The following is a 24,134-nucleotide window of genomic DNA, read 5'->3' as shown; positions in this document are numbered from 1 at the left end:
CCTGTAGGTTCAAACAAAGCTAGTAGGCTGATGCCAGCACTTCTCCAGGCATGATGTGCCCAAGAGGGAATTACCAGCAGACTCTCCCAAGGCAACAGACCTGATGTCTTCTTCTGGAACAAAAGTCAGAGGCCCCTGCAGGTTGTGCACCTAAAAGACCACAGCATAAAGACCTGTGTTCTCTTCCCAGCTCTGTTGCTAGCTCAGCATTCACTTGGGGACAAGAGCCCTGCCCATACCATCCTTAAAACCCTCAGCAGAGACACAGAGTGCATTTTCCCTAGCCACAGCTGAATCCAAGATTGGCAAACAGCAGGTGAAACACCTATTTTTAATTGAAATGATGTGGCAACTCACATTTCATAAAGTGAAAACTTTCTCTTCTTTCTCCAAGTGAGTGGCTGCTCATTTCCACTCTCTGTAATCTTTCTCAAACTGTGCATAACATCAGCCTCTTAAAAATGCAGGCCATTTTCTTGAGGCTTGTCCAGGAGTCTCAGCATCCCTGTAGAGCACCACTTGTCCGAGAGCACCTGTTGCACCAGGGATACACTGTGGAGGTGCCAAATAAAGCCAGGATGTTCTCTTAACAGTTCTCACAGCGGACCAGAGATCACCCAAGGACAGTGGTCCTGCTGGAGGGGACACTGTGTCTTAGGGAGCACATCTGCTCCTCTGCTCATTAGCTGCTGCTTCACTGAGTCTTACACACTTTTCAGATGACATTTGATGGGCAAGAGTGAGAGCTGGCAGTGAAGAGGTGACACGTTTCTCACTTCAAGCACACATGAACCATGATGAGCCTGCAAAGTTTTATGTTGTTATAAACCATGAGCTGCCTGAAGACTGATCCTATCCTGAAGCACACAAGGACTAAGGTGGGGGAAGATTTGCCTCTGGTGAAAGGAGAATTCACAGCAACCCCACATTTCAGAAAAGGCCATCCTTGCACAGGCACAAATGTACAGGAGCACTGCAGAGGTTTGCAGCATCATCCTCTGCCCTGCACAGCTCCAGTCATCCTCAGAGGGACCCCTCAGCCTGGCTTGGATGGTTGCATTTGGAAGGGGAGCCAGCAATTCCTCAGGGAACAAATCCAGACAGTGAGAGGAGCCAGGGCAGTGGCAAACATGCTGGGGAGGGTGGACAGGCAGCACCAGCCCCTCAATGGGGAGGACCATAAGCAAATTTTTGGGCTGTTGCTGAGCAGATATTTCCTGTCAAATGTGCAGTAATGCTCAATAGCACATAGAAGATTAGAAAATGGGGAGATAGGAGGCTGAGAAGTGGGGAGGGGGTATTTTAGAAGACTTAACATAGGGGATCAAACACTGAGCTTTGCATTTCCCTATTTAAACACTCAGCATGTGATTTTTTTGTGCTGCTTGTTCCAGCAGAATCTGTGCCTGCTGCAGCCACATACATTAACTGAACACAGAATGAATGCTAACATCTCTGCAGAGCTAAATAGACAAGCTCATATTTTCACTTAGTGGAGAAAAACTGCCCCTCTTAATGCTTTATGACTTGAGTGACAGAAAGGAAATTTCAGTGTCTGTGCAGGCAGACAGGAATAGATGGGGAAAATAATGAATATTTACAATACAGAGGAGAGTATTTAGGTGAGCTATTGAATATTATCCAACAGAAATGTGAGTGGAATTGTTGTTAAATATATAAAATCTTATATTACCACAGAGGGAGTTGGATTTTGAAAATTCAAAATAATTCTGAATAGCTAATTCAATGAAAGAACTTTTGCAAATGGCATAGCTGGCCAATCACACTCATCAAAAAACCAGAGAGGATTTGATTGAGTTTTGGAAAAGACTAAGTGACCATATTGGCACTGGTCACCATGGTAGCCCTGTGGGACAATTGCACAGCCTGTCCCCATGGCTGCACCCACAGCTACAGCCACCCCAGGCAATCCCTGACAGCCAGGAGAGGAATGTCCCCATGGCCAAACCTCTTCAAGCCATCTCTTAGGGGCCCAGTCAGTTTCTGCAGGCAGGAGACAGAGGCCACCTTCCCCCCCCAACCTTTCCCTGCTTCCAGCTTCCCTCTTCTTGGTGTTTCCACTCTTTGTCCCCCCAAGGGTTCTCCCAGCGCTTGGGATTTCCCTGTGCTGTTTGTCTGTGTGCAGAGCCCACACTGCTGCCAACGCCACTGGTAGAAGCTTGGGCACGTGCCTGGTGCCATCCCTTGGCAGAGCAGCGCTGCTGCCAGGGTCCCACCACAGTGGGATTGTGGAGCTGCTCAGACCCAGGCAGAGCAGGTTGGCAGCAGGCTGAAGGTGGCCAAGATCTGCACTCCTTTGCTTCCACATCAAACAGAGATGTAGAAACTACAACCTCAGATGCTTGGCAGGAAAAAAAAGAGAGCTGAATGCAGAATTTCACCCTCCCCTGATTCTATTTAGCAAGTTTATGGAGGAGAGCTGTTCTTTTAGCCAAGGGAATTCTGCAGCACTAACAGATTGCCATTGTTTATGCTGAAATTGGGTGCTGAAGAAGCAAAACAGTTTGCAAAAAAATGTATCAGCATCTACAAGAAACAACAGAAAGAGTAAATGGGCTTAATTAGTCATTAGCAAGGAACTGGATTAGCGTGTTCTCACATATATTTAAGAAATACAAGCTCTTAATCCTACCCAGTGCACTTTATTCCTTGTGCTGGATAACTCATCTTTATAAAGAGGACTCTTTGAACAGCTGTGTGGGTCAAGGACCATCTCTCCCAGCAGCCACGGGCACTGAGCAGATGCTGGACACGAGCTTAGCCTGAGGGAAGGCAGCAGTGGAACTGTCCCCTGCACACCAAGCTTCCCCTGCACGCTGCTCCTTTGCAATCCACTTCACTGCCTCTCTGCCAGGCATTGCAATAGGAAAACAAATTATAGAGTTTTTTTTTTAAAAAAAAGCTGTCAGTGAGAGGCTTGGAAAAAAGGCTCCCGGGCCAGCCCCTGACAGCTGACATCCTCATGTCACCTCATCACTGCCTTGCACTGCAGCACACAGGTTTGCCAAGGGACATCAGCCAGAGCACTGTGCTTCTGCCTGGGACTGCTTCTCCCCTGTGACAGGTGAGGAAAGGTTTTGGCAAGAGAATGCCAAAGCCAAGCTTGGTAGCTCCCCACAATGTTCTTTTGAATGTTATTTCCCTGATGGAGGATGGAGAGATTTACAAAGGAAAAGTAAAAGAATAGATAAAGAGAAGTATCATTCTTTATCTCTTAGAGGACAAAAAGGGCTCATGTGCACTGCCCTGTGCATTCCAGACAGTGTCAGAGTGAAACAGGATGATGGCTGCTCACTGTAACCTCACTGCTAATTCAATACCCTGACTCTCAACCATGTCCCAGGTCTTCACCAACCAACAATCTCCACAGCCAGGACTACCAAGGACAAGCTTAGCAGCATCCATGCAGAAATTGTGCCATTTACCATGACCTGGGATTTGAGAGCAGGGCATCTGGTTTCCCTTTGGAAACAGGGCCCATCTGCAAGCTGACCTGCCACCATTTGAGTGTGTGATATTGAGTGGAGTGACACCCAATCATTTAATTAATTCCAAGCATTTCTTTGCTTTCTCTGCACACACTAATGAACATTTCAGTCAAATAAATCAGGTTAGGTTTGCACAGACACTCTGGCTGTTTGATTAAAGAAAAAAAACCCTAAATTTTTGGGGAACAAATGCAGGGTAACACTCACGTGGGGAATCACATCTCTCAACTGGATGATTATTTGCTTTCTAGTGACAAGTGTCTCCATTGCAAAGGTCCTTGTGGCAGCCTCTTCCCACCCATGAGGAGCTTTTATTGGCAAGCAGGGCACCAATTTGAAGCACACTGGCAACTTTCTGAGTGCAACTAAGAGTGTACTGGAGTAGACTCTCCTCACTGCTAGGGAAAGGATTCACATTAGTATCGACTTTAAGAAGAGGAAAAAGTCCTCTCAAAACCAAATTCCACAAAGGACTGGTGGCCTCTTCAAATAGATAAGAACTGTACTCAGGGAAATGGCATAAAAAGCCTGCGACCTGCTGAAGTGTGATTTGTTGAGACATCTGTGATGACTAGCAAGCTCAAATTAGTTCCTAAGCCCTACTCATTAGCTTTCACTGAGCTCATGGGATAAAAACAAGTTGCATTTCAGTACAATCAAATGCATTTGGTGGGAGGGATCGCATGAGTATGGCCATTAACCATCCAGACTAGAGGAACTGTTTTACTTCCTCAGCAAGTGCAGCACAATGTATATATGATGGACTTGCAAAAAACTGAGCTATACTCAATATCACCTTAAGTGTGATAAGCTCAAGCACATCAACATGCTTAACAGCAAGTTCAATTTATAGCAAGTCAAATTTACAGCCTGTACTTACACATTGCTTTTTTTTTGTAGAAGCTTGGGTTTAGCATCGGAGGGACAAGCTGTGCATGAGAGGACTCCTGTAGTTCCAGAGAGGCCACAGCCAGGAATATTATCTTCCTCCAGGATCCTATATGTGATTAGGAGAACAATGCTCATTACTTTCTTCTTAACAGTTCTCCATTTTTCTGAAATCTCAGCATAGCTACATCTCAGCACGAAAGGATTTCAAAAATTGCTCTACAAAACTCATTTAGTTTAATTAAACTTATCTACATTTTAGAGACAAAGCACATCTCAGACAATGTGCAAAACTTACAGATAGCATTGACCCAAGAGATTCCACTCCTGGGTAAAGCTGCTAGCTGATAGCCCAGTGTAATTTAAGCAATCATTTTTACATGACTGAATCTGATGAATAGTTTTCTTTGTGAAAAATGGCTTCTGGCCAGACATGGACAAAAATAGACAATGAACAAGGCATTCTTGGAACAGATCAACTTCTCTATCTGATTTAATCGTAGCAATACCTCCTAACAGACCTGAAAAGAATGTTCTTCTGCATTAGGCTTTCTAATTCCTTGATGGTTTTGACTGACTGATTTGCCTTTGAAGTTGAAGGAGCATTTCATTATAAAAGTGTGCACTACTTTATAAGGAAATATCCACATGGTATAAACTAATGCCTTGATTGCATTTTTTATGACTTACAAAAATGATGGCAATGTATTTTTCTGGCATCTACTTCCACCTTTAAAGATAAAATTTGCAGATCCTTCTGAGAATAAGCCATCAATTTGGAAGGATAAGACTAAATTCAGAGGAGCTACAAACACCAGAGAAGAGAGCAGTATAACAAACAAATCTAATGAAATGTGGTCCAAAAGTTAAGGTAATAGTCTTTTCTCACTAGGACTGTTTATTGCAAACTGTGTGTCTCCTTGGAGTTACCTTAACTGTGTTCTGGATCTTGTAGCTTGAAGCAGGCTGGGTGCAAGGTTTGGCTCCACTCTGCACAGGGTCTCTATCAAATAAGCAACAGAAGTGGCTGCTGCACAAGTGTTGCTGTCCTTCAGCTGCCTGTCACAAGCCTTCTGCCCAATTCCCAAAATGAGCAGTGTAAGGAGTCATCTCTTCCAGGACAGAACCAACCAGCTTATTTTAGACCTCGGGTTATTTGCCACAGGAAGGTTACAGCTGGGGCAGTGACCTGCAGCATAAAAGCAGTAGCACCCTGAGCCACAGTGGCCATTTCTGCAGCAGCTGCAGCCTACCACAGCTCAGCATCCCTGCTCCAAGGCCATACTCCATCTCTCACAGGATATAAGCATCATTCAGGTCAGCACGATAAAGAAAAATACCCATTAGCAGCCTTTACTAAGAGACATTTTCTTCTTGTATTTAGTATCAGTTGAGTCATATATATCCAGGATTACAGGAACCCACAGGGTCACTTCAGTATCTTCAGATCTTGTACTATGTTTTATAGCCTGAAATGAATGTTCCCTACCACAGCTCTCTGGTTTTTAATGTGTTGCTTCAGGCATTTCTCTCTCTTTATGAGTATGGCCAGACGGCAGGACACACCAATCAATGCTCCAGCTGAACTCAGTCAGTGGCAGGAGGAATTATTTTTTATTTCTATTCATATAATATTTAAAGAAAAATACCCATGTAAAATGTTTAATATTAATTTGCAATCCCTTATGATACAGCCTAAATTTCTTATACTCTTCACACAATTTAATGTGCAGCATCAATAAGGTTAAGGTCTTTACAATGTGAACACTGAACAGAAACTTCTATGATGCTGAGGTTAACACTGCCTCTGCTATGACACACTTTATGTGCCTCATGAAAATACTGCAAGCTGGGGGTCTTCAGTACCTAGCACATCTAGGGTCAGTCTATTTAACCCATTTTAAAAACCCAAACTCTTCAATGCTCTCCTGACTTTTACCTGACTTCCAGTTTTCATCCAAAGAGGCTTCAAACAAATTGCAATAAATTATCTGGCAAACAAAAGTCTTCATTATTTTGCACACAACAAAGAGAAAAATTGATTCTGAATAAAAGCTGACCAAACTATGCCATTACATAAATGCCTAATGTATATCTTGAGAATTAGCTACATGTAATAGATCTTAATACTATACCCAGCTATAAATCAACACACTAGAGCCATTCTAGCAGCAGAAGGAAATCAACCACTATTCATGTAATACAAAAATGCAAACTGATCTGAAAATGCATTAATTAAAACAAGACTTCCTGCTTGGCAGTTTAAGAATGCCTCCTGGCCAATGGCCTTGGAAAATACTCAGCACCTTACTCAGACTCTTCCACCCCTTCTGAAGAAGTCTCCAAAGGGGATTTTCCATAGACTGCAATTACAGGGGTGAAGAAGCCTGAAACCCACTCCAGCAGACAGTGCAACACCTGAAGGTTACAATTCTGGACAGCATCAGCTCAGATGCCAAGTGGGAGGCTGCTCTTGGTAATCCACAAGTGATTTAGGAGTGTAGATCAACTACATAAAGTTATCAAAGAAGCCTTTGGCTGTGATTTGCCCACTTCCACTTCTCCTGTGTAAGCTGGGACTATAATGCTCATGAAGTACAACCTTGCAAAAGCCTGGGATTTATTCTGATGCTACAGTGGCATGCCTGGGACCAGGAGAAAAGGAGATAGATGATGGGTGGCATGCCCAGCCAGCCCTGCTCCACCTGGCCATTAGCCCTGGACACACAAGCCAGGTTTTTTGGCATCAGATGGAAAGGTCCCCAGGTGTGAATTGAAACAAGCTCCCTGGAAAATGTCCTTCAGCCTAGTCAGTCCTGAGACTGGCATTTATTTTGTCTATTTGTGCTTCTTTTCTTAGACCAGAAAAACACTGCTAAAAGCAGGGCTGGTGAGGGGCCCCTTAAAGCAGATCTATAGCTCACAGGAATGATAACCCAGAACCACAGCTGCTTTCCAAATATGCTGAATGTTGGATTTTTTGTCTTACCATTTCTAGCATATGCAGCAGTTACCTGTTCTTACATACACTCGTGGCATGGAGCATCTGCCTTAAGCCCCTTTTTTCTTCTTTTTCACATGGCCTCACTTTTTATATGCACACCATACCCTCAAGGATGGGCACATTTGAAGTAGATGGGCAAATTCATAAGGATTCAAGAAACACTGGCTCTGTATCAAACAACACAAATACATTAGAAACTTCATTATACAGAAATACAAAAGTAAAAGCACTTGAAAATTATTTTTATGCAGACAATTAAAAAATCATCACAAGATAAGAAGTGCACCGCAATACTTCCAACATATATAATTTAAATTTTAGTCTTACTGTTTAGTAGGTAGGAACATCTCTCCCACTTCAGCATACAAATAAGAATATCCTAGTCAGAAACAGTAAGTATTTTGGTTTTTTTACTTGCTTGCCTCAACAACAACTCATGCTCCTTACAGCAAAGCTTTGATTTGAGAGACATCCATCAGGTGATGTGCAAGACAACTGACCACCACCAAGTACACTATGGGTCTCTGAATATCTCCAGGAAGAACACACCACTGTATGTATTGTTGTCTCTACCTAAATCATCTTTGAGCAGCTTTCTGCTGGTGGAGCTCTCTGCACTGCAGTTTTCTGTCTTCCTCCACAGCTACAGGAGCAGGAGCTCTGCTAACCCAACACAAACAGATATTTTGCTGAGGCTGCTCATTACATTCAGTGCAGCCATTCACAGGATGGCACACGGGACACGTGCACCAGTCACAGCAGCACCACAGCAGATCCTTCTTCATTAACAGATTCATCAGTGATGCTGGTCCCAGATCACAGCATTTTCCAGGCCCGCTGTGGCGCTGTAGACTAAACAAACACTGCGCATCAGCTGCCAAGCAGGTCCCATCTTTCATGTTTAGCTGTTTGTGAAACTCAGTCATTTCTTCTCATTCCACATTGTCAGGAAGGAGCAGATGGCAGATGTGCTCTGCCTATAATATTGTTTTTATGATACCCTGCCTGCTGGCAGAATGGTGGAAGAAACATTTGGAGGCAAGAATTTGCAGTATATTTTCAGTTTTGGTAACGAGCTAAAAGATAACAGAGTATAGGGAGAGGAAGAAGGGGCTGTACTGAATAGCTGATGATAGATTCCTATGATCAAGAAAGTGATATTGACAAAAAAGGAGTATTTAATATGTTCATATGGACATATGGAAAGACCAAACAGATACTACTATGAGACAATGTGTTCTCACTCATATGGGATCCAAAGAAAAGACTCTGGTTTAGCTTCTAAATATTGTTTTCTGAATTGCCTAACATCAGTGACAGAATCATAACAGAAGTGATACCTGAAGGATAAATATAAGCTTTCATAACAAAGCTGAAAGAGACAGTTAAGTTTACATCAAGGCTCTAGAAATTTTTATTAAAATATTTTTTAAATGTGTGTCTTATACACAAAAGAAAGTACATACTTTATTTTTAAGTAATATGATCTAAGCTGCCAACAGCATTTCTTCCTTAAAAATTTTAGTACACATATATCTTCCAAAATAACAAACCTGGCATGGTCAAGAAAGGAACATCCAGTTTTCATTTAAAGCAAGATGAAAATAAAAGAAGGTAATTGCTTCAAAACTTGGAGATTTAAAATTATGAAGAGGCTACTGCAAAATGACACCTGGGGATTCAGGTTGAAAAGTTCATTTAGAAAGCCTTATAAATCAAACTAAATGTTGTCTATGACCTGTGAGCCACTCTAACACAATCCCATTGCACGTGGAACTCATTTATCTACATTCACAGGGATCCAGCTGCCCAGATGCCAAATCCATTTTGTGTAAACTACTGACAAAATTGTGGAAATGTCCCAGAGAAGAAAACCTGCAGAAAAAATAATTAGTTTTGACTGTTGAGTAGATGCAGTACAAGCTCTTCATCCTCTGCCAGAGAAAGCCCAGTATCTAATGGCAAACAGGGGTCCTCCTCTTGGCTGAAATGCATCTTTTTTCTTTTCAGTGGCATTTCTTCTGCTGTGGCACTGTTGCTATAGCTTCTCTTCTTTCTTCCAGTCTTCTCCTCAAGTTCACTGCAGAAAAAAATCAATTATTCTTTTTAACAACTGTGGTAATCAATATCATCATGTAATCTAACAATTCCTTTTAAACAAGGCAAATTTGTGTCAAGATAAGAGCAAACAAAATTACAATTCAAAAGGGTGAAGCAATGGAAGCTGATGAACTCTGAATGTCTAAATTAGAGCTGCTCTCAGACCGAGGTGGTGGTGGATGTTCTGCTGTCTTAATTGATTACAGTGTATCGGGATATTGCCATAAGTCTTATCTAATATTTTCTGCCTAATACAGCAACAGACAACTTGACAAAACTGATTTTGTGACGTGTCAGTGGACCTTGACATGCATTCAAGATATTGCCTACAATAAATATGCACCAAAAATAAAAATATAAAAACTGTTCTTTCACTGGCAAATCCTACACTTAATGCAGTTTTGATCTGGGACTATTTAATTCCATCACTCTTTCCTCTTCTGTCAGACATTTCTCTTGGAAGCTACTAAACACCTCTCTGCCATGAGAGGAAGAGGAAAACCCAGTAATTTTCCCAGGTGAATTCCTATTTCTTCTGCTCTTTTTTAAAGACTTGAATGAACTGCCTTTTGCAGCCTTCAATCTGGATGAAACAGCTGCCAATCTGTTTTATCACCCTGGCTTCTACCACACGGCCATGTGACAACAATGGGAGGAAAGACAGAGCTTTCATGTATCTTCATGTGGTTTTTGTCCAAAACATTCTAAAAATGCTATAAATCTTCTTATCTAAGTTTAAAACAATCAAATAAAATCTATTCTAAGATATATCTGTGAACCAGATTATGGAGAGCTGGTTGTTGTATGCTGTAGGGTAGAATTCATACCCCAAAACTAGTAAAGTGCAAACCTCCACACCCCAAATCATTGCATCCAAACAAACTGGAACAAAACAGCATTCTCAGCTTTTTGTGTTTGTATTTTTAAAAATATAACAAAAATTGAAATGGAACTTCAGAAACGGAGTTAAGGCTTTTCTAAAAAAGCTGGTTAAATTCAGATTTCCAATTAAAATTTGTCAAATTTCTACTCAGAAAATTCAGCTTACTTAAAAAAAACATTTCAACAAGAATTTTTTCACGTCCATAGTTTTTACAAGGGCGTAAATGTAATGCTTGTGAACGGTTCCATTCAGAAATGCTGTTTAGACATTTAACAATTAGAAACAGCAGTTACAATAAATAGCTCTAATTGGGGAATACTGTCCTTAGAATCAATGCAGCAAAGGAATGCAAAGCTCAGTTCAACCCACCTTCAGCTGCCCACCTTATTTTTTCCCATTAATGGGGCTAGTTAACAGTCCGTGAAATGCTGGTTTCACCACTCACTAGAAACCAGCCTAACTCAAACATTAACCCCAACCATGGCAGTTTTCAGCAAGTTCCCAAATGCTCTCTGAGAGGGATCAGCAGCACTATGCAGCTTGTATACACCGTGCTTTCTGGCTGCCCCTCCATAGGGATGAAGGAATTGTTACAGGAGATCTGATGGCCTTTGGCTGGTGGGCTGCACAGGTATGGCCTGCCTCCCTCTCTCACCCATCCCACCTTTCATAAAGGAACTGTGCCACCTCCTGCCTACTCAGAGCCCAGAGGAAGGAGGGAAATCCTATAAAGAACACCCTGCATTTCCACAATTAAGGCAAATGAAATACCCTACCTTTATATTGTTCTTCTTTGCCTACCCAAGAGAAAAGAAGAAAAGAGTGTAAAGAAACATGGTCTAGTGAAAGGCGTCCTTGCCCACGGCAGGGACTGCTGGACCTGGATGATCCAGAAGGTTCCTTCCAACAGAAAACATTCAGTGATGATTCATGAATAGATGATGTCTGCTCCACATACTCACTCTTCCTGTAATTCACAGGATATAGCAACTTTGCTGGCTTTGAGCTGTCATTTGCATGGGGGTGGCTTTTCAGGGCTTGCTACCAACATTTTATTTCTTTTCTGAGGAAAGGAATATTTCTCTCATATTTCTCTCTGTAGGGCGTAAGATATTCCATAAATGCTGAAGCTGTATGAAAAAACTGACAGGATATGAAAATATACTGAAGCAGAAAGAATTCTCACTTTTCCAAGTGGACAGTGTGGGTCTGGGCTAGAGTTTCATGGCGTTCATTTTGATCAGGACTGTAGGGGTTCACTTCAAAAGCTCAAGAAAGGCCTCATTAAGTAAAAGCATTTTAGCTTGTTTGCAAAAGAGCCAATTATTTCCAGTCTTTGAATGGACTCTGAAGCCCAGTTTGCATTCATAAATGACTAATGCTTCATCTAGGACATTAGTTAAAAACATCTTAGCAATTAAAACCCTGCAGAAACCTCACAAGCTATGCATTTGTACCTACAAGCTATGAAACAGCAGACTTTAAACACCAAAAATTATAATCACTTCTGGAGTTTCAGAGACCTTAGGCATAGATATCTATAAGGTAAAACATTTAAATATAAGACACGTTCCAAAGGAACTGAACTGTGAGATTCCTCAGCTTTTTCCACAAACAAAAGCACATCAACACAATTATGAATAATTTTCATCATAAGTTTTGTGGGATGATTCTGCTGAGTCCAGCTGCTCCTTACTGTTACTGAGGGATTGTGCAGCTTGATTAGCAGTGTAAACAGAAGATGCATCTACACACAGGCAAGTGTATTTTCAAACTAATTTGACCCCAGCTGGGTTGTGGACTGGAGAAGTGAATAAAGAGGAATGTATAACACAGGAAGCAGCAAAAGCAACAAGCAATGAAGAGAGCAAAATAGTTGTGTTTTCACGATGCACAAAATGTAGATGCAAACCAGTATTTGTTCACAACAGCTTCGGCCGGTAAACAGAGAATCATGTGAAACATGTGAATAAGATGTTCCTAATTCTGAGATGCAGAAGAAAGACAGACTGACTGTCCACAAAATGATTTGGGTCGAAAGGGACCTTTGAAGAACAGTAAGTCCAACCCCCCTCCTTGCTCCTCCAGGATGGATTTTTTCCAGCACTGGTTTGGGTGGTGTGAAAAGGGGCTCTGAAGTCGGAGTTGCAGCTTTTACAAGAGGTGATAGTGGCAATTTTAAAAGGGAGATGAAAAATGTGTGGCATCATGATGCTCAGAGATATCCTGTGCTCATTCAGGGTGCTTTTCCCTAGCTGTATGGACAGAAAGCTCTTTGGAGGAGTTGTAACAGGCACAACTCTCAGCTCCACATGTGAAAGGACTCAGTGTGCAAAAGCAGCTATAAGGGAATAACTTCTGCACTTACTGTCAAATTAATTCCTCCTCAGTCTCCATTAACTGAAGGCCTGTCACTCTGTAGAGCCAGTCCTTTTATCGTTTCCATGGACATAAATGGCCCCTCATTCCTCACAAACACACAAACTGATGTACTACCAGCTAATGTTCACAAATTACCAACAAAAGTTATGCTAAGGTAAATTATTTTCTATCAGAACAACTCAGTTAGAAAGCAATCCCCAATTCAGATCCAAACCAAGGCCAGTGGATCCTTTTGTCTTCTACTAATAACATCTCAAAAGTGGCATGTGCATCTGGCTTACAATTTCTTCCTTTTACTATCTGGTGAAATTAAGCTTTTCAGCTGCCTGAACAATCCATGCAGTCTGAGGCTGCCTGATGAAAGGATTTACTTTGTGTTTACACAGGTGAGGAGCTATCAATAGCCAACTTATCAACAGGCACAGTAATTTCTGTGGCCACCATTTGCTCAGCTCTAACACCTAAGTGAGATGCTATCAATTTGGTACAAAATATTTATTACTCAAACATAAAGTACAGTTTATGAATCCTGTCCCTAAAACAAACACCAGTGTATCTGAATGGCATCTGGGAAACGGGATCTAACTATGACCCTGACAGCTATACACCAAGAAACTCAAATTTTAAACTACCACAAAATAAACTCACAATGCTTTCAGGTAATACCAGGGAAAAATAGAAAGCTTTAATTGTTAGTATTTAACTCGCTTCTGGGCTTTAAGCAATGTCTTAACAAGCTGTAACATTTAGATTTTAAATGCTTGAGAATCAGCCATTTGAAATGTGCAGTCACAGAGCCAAGTAGCTGTTGTTTAAACAACGTGATCCTGGCAAGATCTCTAGACAGACTCTGCTTCACTTAACATTTATCAGAGGATGCTTTGGAGCATAGGATTACCAGCATTCCTCTGGAAACAAACCACCCTCGCCACTGAACTACAGGACATGAGTCAAGTTTCCAGGCTGCAATAAAGCACACAAGCTCTTTCCCAAAGAAATGTACACAAATAATGAATGAATCTGCTAGTAAAATACAGTTCAGAAAAGGTAGGAATAATTTATCCCATAAATATTGGCATTTTGCTAATCAAACATGCTGTGCCCAAAACTTTTTCCATGTAATAAATTTTAATTCACAAGGCCATGGCAGCAATCCTAATGAAGATTAATTACTGCAGTCCCTTCCATAAAGCCCAGTGCAGCTTCTTCCTTACTTGCTGTCAGAATGCTACAGCACATAAAAATGGTAATTAAAATATATTGTGCTGTGTTATTTTCCAGATCTGGACAGGCTGGATGAATGGGCCGAGGCCACCTCTAGGAGGTTCAGCAAGGCCAAGTGCCAGGTCCTGCACTGGGGTCACAACAGCCCCAGGCAGCACTGCAGGCTGGGGGCAGTGCCTGGGAAGCTGCCTGGTGGAAAAGGACCTGGGGGTGCTGGTCAACAGCAGCTGAACATGACCCAGAGTGTGCCCAGGTGGGCAAGAAGGCGATGGCATCCTGGCCTGGATCAGCCAGGTGTGGCCAGCAGGAGCAGGGCAGTGACCGTCCCCCTGTAGCCAGCACTGCTGAGGCCACAGCTCCAATGCTGTGCTCAGTTCTGGGCCCCTCAGTGCAAGAGAGACATTGAGGGGCTGGAGCGTGTCCAGGGAAGGGCAACGGAGCTGGGGAGGGGTCTGGAGCACAAGTGCTGTGAGGAGCAGCTGAGGGAGCTGGGGGTGTTCAGCCTGGAGAAAAGGAGGCTCAGGGGGACCTCATCACTCTCTGCAGCTGCCTGACAGGACGGTGCAGCCAGGTGGGGTCAGCCTCTTCTGCCAGGTAAAAAGTGACAGGGACAAGAGGAAACAGCCTCAAATTGCACCAGAAGAGGTTTAGATTGGATAACAGGAAATATTTCTTCACCAAAAGGATTGCTGTCAAGTCCTGGAACAGGTTGCCCAGGAAGGTGGTGAAGTCACCATTCCTGAAGGTTTTTAGAAGCCTTGTATATGTGGCACTGAGGGACGTGGTTTAGTGGGACTTGGCAGTGCTGGGTTAACAGTTTGATCTTAGAGGTCTTTTTCACCCTAAATGATTCTATGATTCCCTTACTGGCCATTCCACTGATATAAATCAAAACACCTCTAAAACTGAATATATAAGCCTCTATCAAGAGCAATATCTCAGTGTCCAATTCTGCAGCTAATCAGAATAACCAAGGCTTTTAAACTGAGACCTTTTATAATGTCTCTCCTATGGTGCTTTTCTGGCCATCACAACGTTAAGTTCTGGCCTTCACAAAGTCACAGATATGACCTGAATAATCCATTTTAGGAGGAGCACCATGATTTGCTGATAAATCATCTCAAAAGACAATGTAACGTCAACCTCATCAAGAATAACCCAGAACTTAGCAGGTGAACATCAGCATCCTGCTGTAAGAAACTGCAATTTGCCCATAAATTTCATAAATAAAGGAAGGCACACAGCAAAGTAGCACTGACTACTAGCTTGCACAGTTGTCAGCTGGTGACTGTCCATAAAGTCACAAACAAAACAGTACCAGAACTAAGATGTTTCCCCTCATGTCCAAGATCTTCTCCATGCTGATCTAGGAGTTAATGTGATCAGCCGCACCCATTAAAGATTTAAAGAAGATGATGAGGTCAATCGGAACTTTGCTCTTCCTCAATACTTTTATTTAAAGAAGCTGAAGAATTAAAAATACCAAAACCACAATCTAACTGCAAAATGAATATTTAAGAAATCCAGCTGCTTTTCTTTCACCCTGTTCTATATTCTTAGATTTTTCACCTCATTAACAATTTACATTTGATAGCCTTAAACCAAATATGATGAATGTTCCTAGATATACAAAAATTAATCTCATATTACATGCTTGAAGTCATTAATTACTCTGCTTATAGAGGTATGGCTGGAAGGCAATTTTTATGCAAAGGCAAATTTAACTCATGATTTGTACAGCTCCCCCAGTTTAAAAAAATTCTGTGGGAGGACAGAGAGAAGATTTTGACTTCTGAAACCATGGACAGATAGTCTCTTTTTAAAGGTTCTTGAAGGAAGACACCCTAGGTGTCATACTGACTATGAATTATCCCTTTTAGAAGCTTTTTCCCCCCCTTAAAGCAAGGAGCAGCTAGTGTAGCCCAACATATTTCTATTTAAATCCAACTCTTTAAGCAAAATCTCTGGATTTTGGAAATATAAAACAGCATAGTATTGTGTTTTCTCATCTCAAAGCCCAATTTGACTGTCTGCTACTCTCAGCTGATTTGTTTTTGTTAAAATCATTAGGTCAAAAGCAACTCATCATACAATTCAATAGCAATTCTAAGAGAGCTAGCTGCATGAGGCATGACTGTTGATTTAACACCCTCAAATTAATTTCCTTCATTGTATCTTGCTCTTTCTCAAAAGTCTTCTACAGGGTGCTCAGAGCACCACACCATGTGGATATGTCTATCCACACTGAGCATGAAAGCTGACTTTGGAGCAGCTCTCAAACAGCTTTTCTATTTCTATGGGTGCCTCAGTGGGGTGTGTTGGAAGGCAGCACCATTGATGACTCTGGTGACAGTGCAGCACGTGATGGATAATCCTGTGCTGGCCATGGCCTGCCCAGGGAGTATCAGTCATGTTGTTACAGGCAAAATGGATTTGGGCATGGTGCAGGCACAAGTACTGGCATGAGATTGTCCACAACTGCTGCAGCTTCACATGGTGCCAACTAAAGCTCTTCTGGGCAATGTCTCAGTATTTTGGTGCAGTAAGACAGGCCAAGGACTGTTTCCAGTAAGCAGTGTTGATGAAACTACATTTCTTCAATGTGTGTAGTGGTCTGTTCTCCAGCTCCAAAGGCAGCTTTGATGCTCAGTGTAGGTATGTCTAGAGATATACTAAAGGAAACCTCCCTGGTTTCCTTCAGTGTATGTTCTTTCTTTCCTAATCTACTCCACAGGAAGGGAAGATTATCAAGGACCTTGATTTTCTTTGAGTCCTTGCTCTCCTTAAGAGCGCATGACCTGACTCTAGGGGGGCCAGATCAGCCACTGATCCAACAAAAGTCTGCACTTACTACCACTGCCAAAAATCTGTCCATCTCTGTCAACTTTTATTCTTAAAGTGCAGCTAATCTTGAGTCTAGCTGACATTCTGAGGAAAGGATCAATACAAAAGGTGATGTACGAATACATACTCCCCTCACACAAAGAAGAAGAGATTTACTGCTGCTCAGAAAAAGCAATGCTTTTCCCCATCCTTGTCAGTTCTGCTGGCATTCAGTGGTGAACAGGCTCCAAGGGACATGGCCAACAGCCTGTTAACTGAGGACTATCTACTCCTTAAATCCATGTCCCACACCCCGTCCTGCATACTGACTCCACAACACACAGTGACACACATGTAGGGACAATCTAGCCCCAGGATTCACCCGACTCATATGTGAAAAGCAAGAGCTTTATGAACTTAGACATCTATGCTCCCAATTAGGTGTCAAGATCATCCTTCTCAATCATGATACGCTATTTGTCAGAAAAACACGAGTGGCCTTCTTGTTGCAGTGAACCACACAGGATTTCATGTTGTATCCCTTCATCTTCCCTCAGTATGTTGGTATCAAGTACAGATCCTCATTCCCACCCTGTGCTTTTTTTTGCTACATGAAACAAATTCTTCTGCTTCATGCAATTATAAACACTGAATTGAATTAATTTAATTTATTATTATACATTTACTTCCACTCAGAGTCCAGTTCACTTGACTCTTGAAGAGTCTGAACAATACTGAATCATAGAACTTATCAAGTTTTACCCTGCACAAATTTATTTAATACAGCACAGGTGCAAAGAGATCATGAAATCCTTAAACTACTCCAACATTTTTCCTTCCACCCAGAAAGAACCTGCAATGTGACAGAAGAGAAATGCATTTCTGAAACAGGACAGATGCACCACTGGCCAAGGCTGAGCCCATCAGTGATAGTGGGAGTGCCTCTGGGATAGCATAGTTAAGGAAAATAAACAGTGCAAAAGCAGCCAGGGAGAGCAGTGAGAACATGTGAGACGAACAGCCCTGCAGACCCCCAGGTCAGTGCAGAAGGAGGGGCAGGAGGTGCTCCAGGTGCCAGAGCTGAGATTGCCCCACAGCCCATGGTACAGCCCATGGCACAGCCCATGGTGAGGCAGCTGTGCCTCTGCAGCCCCAGAGGGCTGTGATCCCTTGGGAAGCCCACACTGGAGCAGGCTCCTAGCAGGACCTGTGGCCCGGTGGAGAGAGGAGCCCATGCTGTAGCACGTTCACATTTGCTGGCAGGACTTGAGTCCACACTGGAGGAACCTGTTCCTGAAGGACTGAATGCCATGGAAGGGATCCACACTGGAATAGCTCACAAAGAATTGCAGCCTACAGGAAAGAGTTGAAGAAGATTGTGGAAGAAGTCCCCTGTGGGAGAGACCCCACATGGGAGCAGGGAAAGGATCCTCTCCTGAGGAGAAAGGAGTGGCAGAAACAACATGTGATGAACTGACTGCAACCTCCATTCCCCATCCTTCTACGCTGCTGAGGATGAGGATGTAGAAGAAATTGTAAGTTAATCCTGGGAAGAAGAGAGATGTGGAGAAAAGGTGTTTTAAGATTTGGGTTTATTTCTCATTACCCTACTGTCATGTGATTGGCAATAAATTAATTAATTTTTTCACAAGTCAAGTCTGCTTCACCCATGACAGTAGCTGGTGAGGAATCTCTCCTGGTGTTATCTCAACCCCTGAGCTGTAAACTACATTTTTGTTCCCTGTCCAGCTGAGGAGGTCAGTGATAGAGTGGCTTTGGTGGGCACTGGGCATCCAGAGAGGGTAAACCCACCATAGAAACACATGAAACTTCCAGGGTATTAGTCAAGATTTTTGCGTGTGAAACAGCTTCACCAAGATCCCTTCAATATGGACTCAAAAATCATTCTTATACAACTTCACAAAAGAAAATAATAGCCTTTAGCTCAGCTCTGTTCAGCACCTAACACATAAATTTTTGTAAGTCAAATACTAAATCCCATGAGAAAGAGGACTGTAAGATGAATTCCTAACATGTAAACAAAACAGTTCATAAAAACCATCATTTTAAAATAAACATGGAAGATGGTGCATACCTATAGCTGTCTTCACTTTCTGAATCCTGCTCTGCATCAGAGTCTTTGAATTTATCAGAATCTGGGAGAGTGCTTGGATCAAACTCTTCTTCACTTCCACTGTGATCAAGAAAGGCCACCGTTTCCTCTTCAGCCTGTGAGGTGACAAATGGAGAATTACTAGACAAGCAAACAAGTCCATGTTACTTGTCATAACCCCATGAACAGGGAGGCTGTAACAAAAACCACCGCCTCCAAATGCAGTCAAACACCACCAGGATCATAGCCAGGAAAAGAGAATCACTTCTGTCATCATCAGTACTCTCCTCCAAGGCTGTTTGTTAAAGGTTGAAGAAACATTATTAAAAAAGGAAGCACAAGGATTTATGTTCAAATTCTACTTTCCAATATTGTAATCTTAAATCTACGAAATCTAGGAGAGATCTGGGCAGCAACTAATCAACAGCCATCTGAGAGCAAGTGTCTAAGTAATATGCAGTTTTACTGTCCCTCAGAAACACACTGGCAAAGAGACACTCACAGGTGGACACATAAATCACTGCTGTTAGGTGGATTTAATGAAATAGTCTGATTTAAAACTCATCTGAGTGTCCTTGCAGCTAAAAACCAAAAAGCTGCTTAAGCTGAATTAACTGCTCTAAGGGAGTTTCAGCCATCCTCTGCAAGAGATACATGTTCTTCAGGCGTCTTCCCAGATTCCCTCACCCCTCCTCTCCAGGACTCAGCTTCCCTCTGTCCCCACAGCACATCTCAGATGGGCTGATGCCATTGGCAAGTTTCCCCAGGGTGTGGCAGTGCCTCACTAATTCTTTAACAAAGAGAGCACAGAAGATGCTGCTCCACAGAAGTCCTGGATAATATAAAAAAGCTGGTTAATTTTGCAGATACAGGTTCTGCTCCACTTAATCCTGAACTGATGGTACCACTCTTGTAAATTTTTGCTAGTAGGCACAAAGAACCAGATACACTGGAGGGCACATGCAATTGTATATCCACACAGAAATGCAGACAGCAAGCTTACAGGCATTTCTAAGCAACGTGAACCCTAGATCCATGCATATTTATGCTGGAAAGCAAAAACGAATTCCAAGAAATTATAATTAAAGACATTGCTACCTTTTGTTTATATATCTAATCAACATGCACACAGCTGAGTTTCTAAAACAGTACTCATTTAAATGGTCTTTCATTCTATGAATAACTTCACATCATTATATCTTTAAAGTTAATTTTTGTTTTGCTTTTTCACCATTTCTATCATCAAGTTTTTAAAGAACAGTCTTTATGTGGATGTACCTTCCTGCAATAAAAATAAATTTAAAAGTCAAACAGAAACCATACCAGTGGTCTCTTCTGTATGTGCATATACAGTGAGTGACAGGCAATGAGCTGGTGAGGGGTAAGATTAGCCACCACTGCAAGAGTCCATTCTTGCTTGACTAGTGATACTTCTGCAGTGTACGGAAAGCAAGTAGAAGAAAGGGACAAAAGCCAGATTTGCAATCTGGCAGAGGAAGGCAGAAGAAAAACAGAGTGAACACACACTTTGTTCTTCACTACTTTAAATACCAGTAAAAGTATATATATAGCTGGGTGTATAAAATGACTAAAAGCATTGTCAGACTCCAGCACTGTAAGCTTCCTAAGGTAACAACCACCAACAGAAAAGCATGTTGATTCTTGGGAACTTCAGGTACCACTTCACAAGAAAGTTCGTTTTGGTTTTGCAGGGTTTTTGCTTACAAAAAAATGTCTTCAAGCTCATTTCTTTGTACAATCTTACAGAGCATTACTAACTCCACAGAAAACTATTTTGAAGGTCACCTTTTTGCTAATGAATCTTCTCATTTGAAAATCGTTCTGCATTAAATTATAGCTTATTTTAATTTCTTACAACATTAAATATTTGCTCTTTACTTGTTCTTCCAATTGCACCTATTCTTTTGATATACCTGGTGCATACCAATCTTATATTGAAAAGAAAAGAGAAGTAGCATTCAAAGCTCTTGTATGAAATAATGCATTTTTAATATGTATGCGTGACACCATGCAACAGAGTTCTGCACTACTAACATTTATTGGCAGTCGTCTTTTAAAACTTGGGGCTGTTCATTAATATTCTCCATTATGACACACAGGCCAAACCCTCGCTTTAATTATACATTCATATTAATTTTGTCCAGCAGAAAAGATGCAGAGAAGTGTTAAACTTCCACTCATCAGGAATCATGAGGCTGTATTTCTTGTAAGTATCACTGCTTACATATTCATTAAAATATTTCTAAGACCCTGAAAATGTTAAGAACCTGAGCAGGAACATTTATCATCCACAGCTGAACAACAGAAACTCATTATTTTTCCTCTCTCACTTCAAATTTATATCAGCCAGTCAAAAAGAAGAAATCTTGTGACTTCACATTACTCACCACAAGAGCTGGAGAAAAGAAGTAAAATCATAGTTCAAAATGACACGTGTAAAAGTTCTTCAGACACAACTAGGATGCAATTTACAGACTCGGGACTAGACTTGTCTGCAGGCAATTGCCATCAAAGAGTTTAGAAGAAGAGATTTTGATGGCCTGTACTTCATGTCTAAGGCTGGCTGCAATGTAACACCCACTTTGGAGTGTGTACTTATTGTGAAACTCAACTGTGGAAGGAAACTTGCCATGCTTGACATCAAAGACATCAAATCAGGCTGGCCAGAACTGAATGTGGGACTCTGCTCAGGGATGACAAGCTCTCTTTGTACCACACCAGGCCATATATTCTGTAATTCTAGTTCCACAGAAACCTGCACAAAGATTTTCAGTTTGAACATGACACTGAGATGCAATCAGTTTTGCATTCACACAGTCTCCCTCTGAAGAAGAGATTCTTCTTATGCAAACTCAACATTTCAGAAAAATGCAGCAAAATTTCTGTGCTGGAAGTTTTGGAAACCTTGTTGTCGTCAACATTACACATTATACCAAGCCAACAATCACATTTGACCTTACTGCAGTCATTTTGAAAACATACACCCTGTGACACAGATAAGACAGGCTCCTCTAGAGCTTTTGCCATGTTTATCAACAAAATACCTCCAATTCATCTTTTGTCTTTCTTACAAGATGTAATGACAACTTCCCCTCCTCCTAAGGGGGCCTGAATGGCTGATGGAGCTCAGATAAATGAGTTAGACAGGCTAAGAAAAACTTAAAATTAAGAAACTGATGCACCTCAGACACCCAAGGGACTTGAATGTTCAAAAAAACCAGAATGATGTCTCATTTCTATCAGGCAATAGGCACTCAGGTGGAAATTATCTATCATCAGAAGGAAAAAAAAAAAAGAGAGAACTGAAAAACACATCATGAAGATCTGTAGATAGAAAGATACTGTATTTAGATTTAATTTCTAAAATACATATTTATTATCGTATTAAATTTATATCTAATTTAAGAAGGTTTTTTTTCTACTTTAAGAAGTTTTTTCCTTCTAATTAAATTGTCTAGAGTTGCACTTTTGATGTTCAACACTTTAGGCCATTTATCAGTTTCTAACAACCAGGTTGAGAGGGGAGAAATAATTGCTTAAGCACTATCAGTTCTGTAGATAGTGCTTTACAAAGCACAGTGGGAGAATATTTCCAATTAGCTGGAAACAAAACTCTTAAGGTTTGTTTAGAATTTGATCACACTTGAGTCCATCACACTTAATACTCTGTCCTTTTTGAGCTATGCCACCCTTTAGTTTTTGCTACTATGCCTCTCCCAATAAGTGATGCCTGTGATTGTAATGCCAAGAAAAGCTAAGTTCTAAACACTGCTAGGAGGTTACCCAACACAGGTACACAATTTTCAGAAGTTGAGCTCATATAACAGGATATCTAAAAATAAAGTATCTTTTAAGGTCTGACAGCCTTCCAAATTTTCTCAATTTTCTTCTTTTTGACAATTATTTTTTAGATGAAAACAGAAGTTGCTTTTGCATCATGTTTATGATGGAACCCATTAATACATACAGAGAGGTTTTATAACATTTCCTTTAAAATGTGTTACTGTGGATTCACCTGATCACCTCACAGGTTTGGGTTTTTTTTCATAGCCTGTACCCTAACCCAACACACTGTCCCCAGCTGATGAATGATTGCTCTAATACTTCATTATCTACATTGCCCCAGAGGAATACAGCTTTTCTGGCACTTCAGAAATGAAATACAGCCTTTGATGTTGCTAGGGTGTTTGATCCAACAGTCGTTTTGAAGATCAAGACAAAAGCCTTAGCATAAACTGAAAACTGACTGGGAGCCAGTGGAGCAAACTACACACAGTCTGACAAACACAGAGTTGTCCAAGCTGTGCCAAAACTCACATCTCCCCTCTTTACCATCTAAGGTGCATCCATGTTCCATGGCTCTGGCCCGATAGGCTGGTAGCCAAAAACTGGGGAAATCAAGGTTCCAGGTCAGTCAGCCAGACACAATCCTTGCACTAAGATGATTTCACTGATCTTTGGGCTCTGGAATGAGTCGGTCATAGTTCCTGTTTTTTACAACTTCAGAGAATTTGATTCTTGGTTTTCACTAGAAGGGACAGATAATTCTTAGCCTCATCTTCAATCATTCACCATTCCTGATGACTAGCAGTCACATCAAGGTCCAATTTCATGCAGTCATTTTTTATTTCTTTTAAGCCGTTGGAGATCCCAAACAATACAGTATACCTCTTTAGCCAGCAGAATCTTACTTTTACCAGTGTTCTCACATAACACACATGAGAATACTTAATTTTCTTTCTTGGCTTTCCTAAATGCCTCACATTTTATGGTCAGTGAATGGGCAAGCCTGTGTTCCAAACTAGCAGACATTGATGCACATATTCTGACATTCAAATTCCTGTGTAACTAGAGCAAAGCAATTTGTGCTGGAAATGGCTCCTGCCAAAAGCACAGTTCAGAAGCACTGAAAACACAAAACTCATAGAGATTGGTGAGATGTTCTAAATCTACTCAGAGACCTTTTGTTTCAATGTATTTGGATTTCAATTATAATGTGGATATGTCTCAGAACTAGACCTTACACTTCTCCTTTTCTAATTTGTTCTTCTATGACACATGTAGAATACTTATTGTAAAGATAAGTTTCTTCAAGTTGTTATTAGCCACAATTATCAATGTGATTTTAGCAATAGGGAAGACTAGTATCAGGATAAAACAACTACACTGTTACCTTAAGTGTAATTC

General features: G+C 41.4%; 1 protein-coding gene across 1 annotated transcript in view; it reads right to left on the bottom strand.

The window, feature by feature from the left end:
• Positions 1 to 8,791: 8,791 nt before the first annotated feature.
• The window catches only part of DDX10 (DEAD-box helicase 10), a 155,642-nt gene continuing 140,299 nt past the window's right edge, over positions 8,792 to 24,134 (bottom strand). Inside the window, exons 17-18 of the mRNA XM_066544772.1 lie at positions 18,909 to 19,042; positions 8,792 to 9,481 (exon numbers count right to left, since the gene is read on the bottom strand). Of these exons, the coding sequence (XP_066400869.1) occupies positions 9,292 to 9,481; positions 18,909 to 19,042 (324 nt within the window). The 3' untranslated portion in view covers positions 8,792 to 9,291. The remainder of the gene's footprint in view (positions 9,482 to 18,908; positions 19,043 to 24,134) is intronic.

Source organism: Molothrus aeneus, chromosome 2, assembly GCF_037042795.1.
Source record: "Molothrus aeneus isolate 106 chromosome 2, BPBGC_Maene_1.0, whole genome shotgun sequence".
Taxonomy (NCBI): Eukaryota; Metazoa; Chordata; class Aves; order Passeriformes; family Icteridae; genus Molothrus; species Molothrus aeneus.
This window is presented reverse-complemented; position numbering and strand designations above follow the sequence as displayed.